Genomic DNA, 10,598 nt, shown 5'->3' with positions numbered 1-10,598 from the left:
CAAAATAGCCCAAAGAACACACTGTACTTAGGTAATACAAACACTTTTTGGACACTGCACATATCGACTTTTACGATAAGTTATGTTGCTTACGATAAAATCCATGAATTGATTAACACTGACCTTCGCGAGAAAAGTTTTAAAACTAGACCGTTACCTGGAATTTTTTTTTACCAAATATCGACCTACTGCAACCAAAGATGAAATGCTAATCATAAGTTCTTAGGTCTTATATGACTTCTAAACCAGTCATAACATTCCTCATCATACTCTCGGTAGAAGTCTATCAATACGCCAAAACTTGGTATCACTTGACCTGAGGTGACCTTTAAGTTACGGATTTATGTTTCCATTATTGTACAAGTAAATTTCGAGTTCTTTTTCGTGTTGTATCTCACTCAGGTAGCGGTTCCTAAACCCCATTGTTAACAATAAGCTTTATTCAGAAAGACGCGGGAAAAATAATCAGGGCCCCCTTTTCTTGTCTTAATGCAGGTACGTAGCCAAGCTCATTGAAAATTGGCGCCAAAAAGAGTTAAAATAGATTTTGGCGCGCGAGCTTTTCTTTCTAGTCATCAATGATAAAAGAAAGGAGAGCTCTAGGCTTGCCGGACTAGTGGTCGCGAATAATGAAGGGTTCCAAGAGATTCCCGCGCTTTATTTTTCTTTTTTTGGCGCGTTTTCTCTGTCTGTCTCTCGCTTAATTAGAGATTGTGTCTAAGGGTTCTAGAAGCAGGCTGGGGCGATGATTGGGGTCCAGGAAAGTGTACCCCTTTCAAAATTTAACGGCCTCCGAGTTTCTTTTTGACTCCTTATCTAGAGACGCTGGAGAGAATTCTTTCGGCTTTGTTTTACAATTTTGTTTCATTCAATGAAGTGATGTCTGTCCAGAGATATCTATGAGACCACGAAGGTATTGTACGTATGTTCTTTCATTGGAACTGAGAACGATTGGATATATTCGGCTTCAACATATCTTATTAATTATTATAAAGAATGGTCTGTAGATTTTGTTTAATATGAGTGAGAAGCGTAAAGCATACTGTGTTAGTATCTAACTGTTGCTAAGCCATGGGTGTCGCAACAGCAAACCTACTTGAATATTTCATGGGGTAGTTTAGCGTTGTTTTCTTTAATATATAGGCAAGATATCAAAAACTATCTTAGTTTTAATGGCTTTTAGTACAAGATCTCGCTTCCGTGATCGTTCTCGAGCTGTAAGTCTCTCAGTAGCATTACGAAGTATAGGTAGTGTCAAACTTATGGAACATATCACTTATAAACTTATGGTACGTGTCAAGATATGGCTGCATGATTTGAAACGAGGCAATTTCAAATTAAACGCATTGACGATAATATACTGCCGTTTGGAGGATTGTCAGATGGAGGGGGGGGGAGGGGTTAAAGGGGTCAGGCAATCAAATAAATACTTCGGCAAGTCGATTTATTACATTGCATAACAAGGAGGGGAATTTGGCCCATCAATTCTATCGCCAAATGCACAAGCATCACTTATAGTTCGCGTGCCAGAGATACGAAATCAAAATGGATGAAGACAAATGATCAGACGCTGTTGGGTTCGTTTTGTCATCAAAAGCCCTGCCCAAAACTAACAAAAATTCCTAACCCCCGTCTTTGACCTTTTAACAGCCTAAATCAAGTATCTTCCTTCGTTATTATTTGGCGTAGTTAATACCTTTTCCGTTTAGTGTTTTCAAAACATTCATTTACTACTATAATCAAATTTGCGATATTCGATTTAGTCTGCCCCGATAAGTTTTGATAACAGTCGTAAGTTAGTGACGTGCACTTTGGATTTAATTTAAATTTGTATTTAAGTTTTTAATTAGGCCTACCATTTAAAATTTTAAACAATTAGGTGAATATTGCTTTAGATTTTGACTGAAATAAATTTCAATTATTTTGCGGTTACACTTTTGTGTAAAATATGCAGTTTTTCTAATCAATATATTATTTTAAAAACATCTTCATTTATTTAATTTTTTAATTACCTTCTAAAATTTAGAAGAATTAGGTGAATATTGCTCTAGATTTTATTTTATTCTTTTCACTTTATAGTATAGAAATTTGCATTTTTGAGGTTACATTTTTCGTAGTTTAAACTGAATTTTTCTAATCTTTATTTTTTTAAAGAGCTTAATTTAAATTTAAGTTTTTTTTAATTACCTTTTAAAATTTGGAAGACTTGGACGAATATTACTCGAGACTTATTTTATTTTTCACTTTAAAGAAATTTGCATTTTTGCGGTTCCATTTTTCGGAGTTAAAATTGCATTTTTTCTAATCAATATTTTTTTTTTCATCTTTTTGAAAAGAGGTGAGTTTAATATTACTTTAGAAAGCAAACGCGTCGGTATATCCTCAATTTCCCGAAGGACCAATCAACAAAAAAGAGCTTGGTGAAAAATCAATGTTTAAACACGACACGAGCTACTCGTGGATAAAAGCGAACGCAATTTTTTGAGCCATCCCTTGCTTTTATGAAACCTTAAAAAGTTTTTTTTCAATATTTTCTTGTGTGTTTACTTTAAACTAAAATTTTAAGCATCCGTGAAAGAGTTTAGTACGCGAGGTATGACTTACAAATCAAATAACCCCACCCCATTCTTCCCCCAAAGGCAAAATTCGTGGTTCCAAGCGTAACTCGACCCCAGTTTGTTTGTTTGAATAATTAACTCGTTAATTGAATAAACAAATGAGATTCTCTTGGATAGATGAAGAGGAATTTTAACAACTAGTAAACAAGCCAGAGGTTTTCGACTAAATTCCAACAATGCTTATAGAGCTAGAGTATCATGGATCTTATATCTATTCCCTATAGGGGATGCATGGGAAAACTCGGTGATTTCTTTGACTATGTATACATAAGTTCATAAGATATGTTCCTTCCATAAGTTTGTTAATCTCTGGTAACTTAGAAACTGGAGCTTGTAATTTTAAAGTGAATGAGGTTGGTCATAGATTCGAGGTAAAGCGAGGGACGCCTGGTGAGGCGCTGCTGTCAAATTTGGGCTTAGTAATGCAGACTAAATAGGACCTAGATGGAACTTGGTCCTGCAAAATTAACCACCACCGAGTGTATAGGACTTCAATTCTCGCTTCCGTCGTTCTCCTTCTCGAACTAGTTATCTCGAGCTGTAAGTCTCTCAGTTGCATTACGAAGTATAGGTAGTGTCATACTTATGGAAGGAACATATCACTTATAAATTGATGGTGCTATAACATAACCTCTGTACCGCCATCTACGGGTCTGGTGACGGCCCCTGACGTAGTATTCACATAACTGAACGGTCAGCTACAGCCTACATAACACAATGTTGGACTTGTACAATCCTTTCAAATGCAAGTTTCAGAAATATACACTTCTTGTTTCGTAGCTTAACCTCTCTAATATAATATTACATGTCGCGAAGAAACTTAGCAACTACAGAATGCCGCCCAAGTTATAGCGGAATAAGGGATAAGAAAGAAGAAATATGTTCTCGACAACGGATGTTGTCAGCTGCCATGCCTATTTCCCGCCAAACACCCTACCCTACCCCTCGGTCGCCTTTATCTTAAGACGCCCTAATAACGGTACTACCTAAGGCCCAAAACTTTCGCGCCTTTTTCCTCTCGTACCGTACGCCTCGTGTTCCTTCCTTGTCTTTAGCCGGAGCTTTTGTCCGGGTTTCTTGTAGGACAAGGCCCACATTCGCATTTAGGCTAGAAAGAAAAGGGGGAAAAATAAAAAGATTTTTGCGAAACTACTACGGGGAAAGCCGTCGCGCAGTTATAACTGAGATTCCATTGGTGGTACTGCGGGAAAGTGGATCTGTGCAGGGGAAGAAAAAGGCGCCAACCAAAGCCTCTGTGAGAGAGAAAAACGCATTATGGCATGGACTTTATAATTATAAAGAGGACAAGAAAAGTAGTAATATTTTGGGACTCTTCGTAATGCTAGAGACTTACAGCTCGAGATAACTAGTTCGAGAAAGACAAGCGAGAATTGAAGTCTTACACTCGGTGGTGGTTAATTTTGCAGTCCGTTTTCTTATTTAGTCTGCATTACTAAGCCTTTGACATGCAGCGCCTCACCAGGCGTCTTCGCTTCGCTTTACCTCGAATCTATAACCTACCTCACTCACTTCATGACAAGCTCCAGTTTCTAAGTTACCAGAGATTAACAAACTTATGGAAGGAACATGTCAAAGCTATCACACAGGTTTCCCATCCTCTATGAAGTTTATAAGATCCTTGAATCGTTGGTCACGGCTAGAGCCTAGAAATCTATTAGGACGCCTACCCAATCTGTTTTTACCTTTCCAAAACAGTCCCTTCTTTCTTTTGACGTTCGCACTCTCCCAAAACGTAAGATCAATGGGGATAAAAACCCACCAAATTATTTCTCGTCTTTTCAATTAAGATTATGTAACTTTTTTTTCATAAGTTTTGTCATGGGAGTTTTTTTTTCTTTTTTGGTGTAAAACTTCATTCGAATTGGCTTGTACTTGCAGGCTTGATGCGTGAACAGTCATGTAATTATTATTATTCATCAATTAAAATTTATATAATTAATCGTAATTGAAGGAAATTAGGCTAAATATCTTGGAAATAATTAACTGCAATTCATGTAAGGTAAAAATAATATTTTATTTAAATTTTGGTCTGAGCTTTTATTCGTAATTTTGTTCGGTTCTGAATAATAGAGCTATCTCAGTTGTGACGTCAGTGCCTAGATAAAACGTCACGGGCTTAGCTTTGGCAGTGGGCGGCCATGTTTGGTACCGCTTTGGTTGTACCGGAAAATAGCATGGGTGACGTCACACTATGGCTTCTGAGATAGCTCTATTATGGCGCCTTATGGCAACTCCACGCTTAATCATCTTTGATTTTAGGCTTTATTCTTACTAGGGAAAGGTTTTACAAGTGGTTTGGTTCACCAAAACGTTCTGTACTGACACCCAGTTCCCATTGTTACAAGTATGAGAAAATCCACACCTCTCAAAAGTACACCTCTATTCTTCCCTAGGAAGCTAGGGTCTCAATTTGCTAAGTGAAATATAAATTCCCAGTCTTTCCTTTCTTCCTTATTTCCTGAGTTGAACCTTTCTTGGCGACCTCGTTATCACCGCTCGAATTGAATCGTGTCGAAAAACATTTTCGAGTCTTTTGGACGTCGCCTAAGCCTTTGCCTACTCTTTTTTTTTTTAGCCACGAAAAAGAAGTGAGAAAGATCGAAGAAAGCAACCCTCATTTATTTTTCAGGAACCTCAAGAAAAAAGCCCCTGGACGTGACCTTAAATCCCATACCACCAAAAAAAAGGACCATTAGAAACCAAAAAGGCATATCCCTACAGTACCTTTCCTTAGTACATATAAAGGGTTTTTGGTTTTTTGGCACGGATTATTGCGTTTAATTTTAATAAGGCTTATCTACTATTCTTCAACTTTTCAGTTGAGTAAATTGATTTGGCAGTTCATTTTATTAATGAGCATTAATTTAAAAGTAATTTATTTAACTTGCAAATTCGTTAATTCTGATAATTTGAACTTGTAACTGAATTATTTCAATACTATTTAAGCGCCATCACCGTTAACCGTTGGAATCTATAATATTTATTTATAATTTTATTTTTATTTAATTATTTAATTTTGCCAAAGTTTAAAGTAATTTAAGAGATAATGAATTTGGTTTATGTGAATTTTATTTCCAATAGATAAGTCAAATATCTAGATGCTACTGGTAGGTGTCGCTAAACAATGTACATAGTGTGTGAAAAACAAGTTGGTCGGTATTTCGCGGCTAGTTTGAATTTCAAAATATCTAACGTACTTTTCTTAATTTTAAACGTTTTAATTCGATTTTTTTTTTGGCACACATAATTTTAGGCACATTTTTTTACCTAAAACTGCCCTCATCTTGTACTAGTCGGAAAACTAGCGAGTCTACTTTATGATGCTGAATGGACGTGTTTTCGCGGCGCTCTGTTCCTTTTAAAATTTGCCGTGACTTATTACTTATTTGTGAGTTAGTTTTACTAATTCTTTTTTACGAGTTTGTGTTACGCTCCTAATTGAAAACGCAACAGAAGGAAACAATAACAGTGAGGTTTACTAAGTGTCTTTTAACTTTTGGTTTCGATTTTTTGGGCCTTGGCCCCTCGTGTCTGCGATTTTTTGTGTACTATTTTTCGCCGCGGCCCGCGTGGAGGATCGCCTCTCTAGTCGCTAAGCCTTGGCACAATGCCGAATCTACCTAGAACTCCTACCAAGTCGATTCCGTCGATTGTTACCCCCATGAAGGTCGTCTCGTCCTCGGATTCCCCTACGGATCCGAGTTTACATTTTACATTGTGTCATACCTGTAAAAACTGGTCTTTCTCACCGTTACCCTCGGACACACCGCCCTGCTCTTATTGTGCCTTACGTACCTCGCTAACTCAGTTACAGTCTGAGGTTTCTGCGCTCAAACTCTCTGTTGCTCAATACTGTGATAATACCGCAAGTAACTCTATTGATGTTTTAGCGTTAACTAACTCTGTTAAAACTATCGATAATTCGCTCTCCTCCATCTCCTCTACTTTGGCCGACAACTCGGCTGCAATTGAGCGTTCGGTCATCTGTGCCCTCGCCCCCGACATCAAACGTCATGACGAGGCTATTTCCGCGTTAACTACAAAAGTTGAAGGTCAACTCGCCAACCAGCCGGGTGACGGTTGTCCCAGTCCTAACCTAACTGATATAGTAGATCAGTTACACGAAGAAACTGTTTTAGTGCTGGACCGTCAATGCAATGTTCTCCTCTTCGGGCTTCCTGACGACGGGCCCGATGCTGATTCCGAGCGTATCCCCTCCTTTTTACATGACTGCAATGTGAAATCCTTCTCGCGTTTCTTCCGTCTCGGTCAAGTGTTGCCCCCTGCAGGTGCTCGCCCAAGGCCTGTTAAGGTTATTCTCCTTTCGCCCGGCCACAAGGGATTGATTTACTCCTACATACGCCAGCGTAAGGCTGCGGACCCTGGGTTCTCCGTGGAAGCTCGCCCTGACTATACGCCCAAACAGCGTTCCAAACATGCCGCGGCCAGAGCTGAACTCAAGCAGCGTTTAGACAAAGGCGAAACTGGCCTAGCGGTCCGAAATTGCAAAGTCGTTCGCCTCCCCCACCATCGAGCCCCGCTCGCCACTCGACCTCAACCTCGTCCTCACCACGAGTCTCCCGGATCCCGCACTTCAGATTCCCAGAATACCTCGCCGACGCTTCCCCTGGCGCCGCACCCCTCTTCAGTGGCGCATTATCCCCCGCTTTCAAGCCCGAATGCTCATCCGGTCGTTGTCCCGCAACTGCGCGCCCCTACGGACTTTCATCAGTACCCTCCTCCTGTGGTATGGAATCCCTATGCTCCTCCTCGTTTCGGTTTCCAGCATCCTCTTCCGGCATTTCGGGGCTCCCCGGGCGTGTAAACGTTCATCCCTCCACCCCCGCGCCTCGCCGTTTCGTCCAAGCCCGTCCCTCTATTTACTATGCCTTCGAGCCTTAGCCCCCAATCGCGTTGTTGTTCCCTCACTTCCCCCTACCGCTCCCCATCTCAACCTGGGCCTCACCTCGGCCTTACTCACCAATGTTCGCAGTCTTAATACTCGTTACAAACTCTCCGAACTTGCATTGTTAGTATCGCAACACGGCCTCTCCATGGTCGCTGTTACTGAAACTTGGTGGTCCCCAGACGTCCTTGACAGCGAGTATCCCCTTTCGGGTCTAACTCTTTACCGTCAAGATCGCGTTTCAAGTGCTTACGGTGGTGTCGCGCTCTATTTACTCTCGTCCCTTACGGCGTGTAAAATTCCGTTCCAAGACATTGGCTTGGATAACTTTACTCCTCATTTGGAGGGCCTAGATATTTTGCTTGTCCTAGTGACACAGCCCAACTTCTCGGTTTTAGTTAGTCTCGTGTACCGCTCTAACAATGTGAATTATAATAACCATGAACTGCTGCTCAAATTCCTTACTGTGATAGTCAAGTATTGTGATACGAAAAACTATTTGTTCCTACTACTTGGTGACTTTAACTACCCTAACATTGATTGGTCTACCTCTACGCCGTCAGCTGGTGCCTGCCGATTCACAAAGCAATTCTGTGATATTACAAAGACTACCTCATTGACTCAGATTGTTAACTTTGCCACTCGCGATGGCGGGGCGTTCTGTACTGATAACGTACTTGATCTCATTTTTAGTTCTGATATGCACTTAGTTCATACGCCTACTTTGTTACCGCCCGTAGGAAAGAGTGACCATGGTTCCGTGCTTTTTAATATTGTTTTAGCGAATGCCAAACCCTTATTCGTTCCTAAACCTAATTTTTTTAAGGGGGATTATGCCGCGTTTGGCCACTACCTGTCCAAGATTGACTGGTCCCTCCTTTTGTGTCAGGCCGATATCGACGCCAATTGGTCCGCCTTTCATACTGTTCTAAGTTACGGTATTCAGGCCTTTGTCCCACTCACTAAACCACGCGTAACTGTCTCGGTAGCTCAGCGCACACAGTTAAGTCGCTCTTATAAAGCCAAGGCCTGGCTTCGTTTACGTAATGCAAAGAAACGTGCAGCCTCCTCATCCACATTAGTAAAACTTCGGGACGCCTATTGTGCGGCTCGCAACGCGCACACTACACATTATCGCAATGAACGGCGTCGTTATGAAAACTCACTTGTACGGCTTATTCATAAAAACCCTAAGTCCTTCTACTCCCAAATAAATAGCTTCCGCAAATGTCACTTCAAACTCCTCCAACTAACTTATCCCGACGGTTCTCGCACAACCACAGTTCCCGAAGCTGCTACCGTTCTTAACGACTATTTTGCCTCTACAGTTCAGTCCTTAGCCTGCCCTAGCTTACCGGTCCCCCCTACGTCTATTGCCCCTCCTCAAACCCTCGACTCTTTCGTGTGTGACCCTTGCGACATTACGCGACTCCTCTCCAAATTGAATACTTGCAAATCCCCAGGTTCCGATGGTATCCATCCAAACCTTTTGCGGCAACTCGTGTCCACGTTGTCCCTTCCCATTTATCTCCTTATTACGAATTCTTTTTGCACGAGTCGTGTTCCAATGGTGTGGAAAGAAGCAAACTTGACCCCCATACACAAAAAGGGCTCCAGAACAGACCCATCTAATTATCGCCCCATTAGTTCCCTTAACCAAGTCTCCAAAATATGTGAACAATTGGTCCATGAACAGTTAAAATCCTTCCTCGATCGTACCTCCTTCTTCACCCCGGCCCAGCACGGTTTCCTCCCCCGCCGTTCTTGCCTTACAAACTTACTGTGTGCCACTAATGACTGGACCCGATGGCTAGATGACGGTTCCTCCGTTGATATCTTATATTTAGACTTTAGTAAGGCGTTTGACTCGATTCCCCACGCAGCCCTCCTCTCAGCGCTTCGTACTGCCGGTATCACTAGTTCCGCGCACGCGTGGCTCGCGAACTACCTCACTGCCCGAACCCAACGTGTTATACTTCAGGGTCATGCGTCCGCCTGGGCACGAATTGACAAGGGGGTTCCCCAGGGCTCTATCCTCGGTCCTCTTCTTTTTAATGTATTGATTAATTCCATGCCATCAGCGGTTACCAACTCAACCATCATCTTATTTGCTGACGACGCCAAACTTTACCATCCCATTCGCGACTCGGTTGATTGCCTTGCCCTTCAACATGACCTTGATGCTGTCGTTGCATGGGGTTTAGCCCATGGCCTCACTTTTAATGTCGCGAAGTGTGCCGTTTTACATCTCGGCCGGCGTAATCCGCTATCCACTTACACCATCAACGGACACTTCATCCCCACCACTAATTGTGAAAGAGACCTCGGGGTCCTAGTTGATCCCCTCCTCAAAACCACTGCACACTCTAACAAGGTTGCCAAGCGACTTCGTAGTCTGACTGGTTTAATTCGCCGCAATTTAAACTTTCGGTCTCCCAAATTGGTCGCAACCCTATATAACTCCCTCGCGCTCCCCATAATTGATTATTGTTCCCCTATTTGGATGCCTCAAACCTCCACCGATGTACAGGTCTTACAGAAAGCTCAAAACGCCTTCACCAAACTCACTAGTAATGTCTGTAAAAAGCCAGCCCCTACCCGCCTGTCCCTTCTCGCCATTGACCCTGTCTCCACGCGCCACCGCATTAATAATCTCTGTATAGTTCATGATTTCTTCCACCGTAAACTTGATTTGGATTTCTCGGTATTTTTCACCCGCCATTCCGATTCGCGTACCCGAGGTCACTCCAAAAAGTTAGCTAAGCCTAGAGCCCGCACTTCCTTCCGCCAATCCCACTTCACATGCACAGTCATTAACGATTGGAATTCTTTGCCTGAAGACATTGTTACCCTAACCAATAAAGCCACTTTTCGGCGCAAACTCTCGAACCATTTTCGCTCTTTCCTCGACTAGTTCAATACTTAATTTTTTATTTTTTTTTTTTTTTATTTTTGTTCTGATTATTCCCTTATACTTATGTTTATTCTACTCCCTTATACTAATGTTTATTCTACTCCCTTATGTTCCTATAATTTTTATACTGTTAGTCTAC

General features: G+C 41.7%; 1 protein-coding gene across 1 annotated transcript; it reads left to right on the top strand.

Annotated features, from left to right (window-relative positions):
• The first annotated feature begins 7,693 nt into the window (after positions 1 to 7,693).
• LOC149709859 (uncharacterized) lies at positions 7,694 to 10,459 on the top strand. The gene has a single exon (XM_089860747.1). The coding sequence runs from the start codon at positions 7,694 to 7,696 to the stop codon at positions 10,457 to 10,459; it is 2,766 nt and encodes a 921-aa protein (XP_089716873.1).
• Positions 10,460 to 10,598: the final 139 nt, after the last annotated feature.

This window comes from Phalangium opilio, unplaced genomic scaffold (genome assembly GCF_054372755.1).
Source record: "Phalangium opilio isolate 3A_F unplaced genomic scaffold, DU_Popi_V2 ptg000011l_1, whole genome shotgun sequence".
NCBI classification, from domain to species: Eukaryota; Metazoa; Arthropoda; class Arachnida; order Opiliones; family Phalangiidae; genus Phalangium; species Phalangium opilio.
This window is presented reverse-complemented; position numbering and strand designations above follow the sequence as displayed.

What these genes read in the sequence shown, in the direction of transcription:
- LOC149709859 (XM_089860747.1), top strand. Translation starts at nt 7,694, where the DNA reads ATGGTCGCTGTTACTGAAACTTGGTGGTCCCCAGACGTCCTTGACAGC.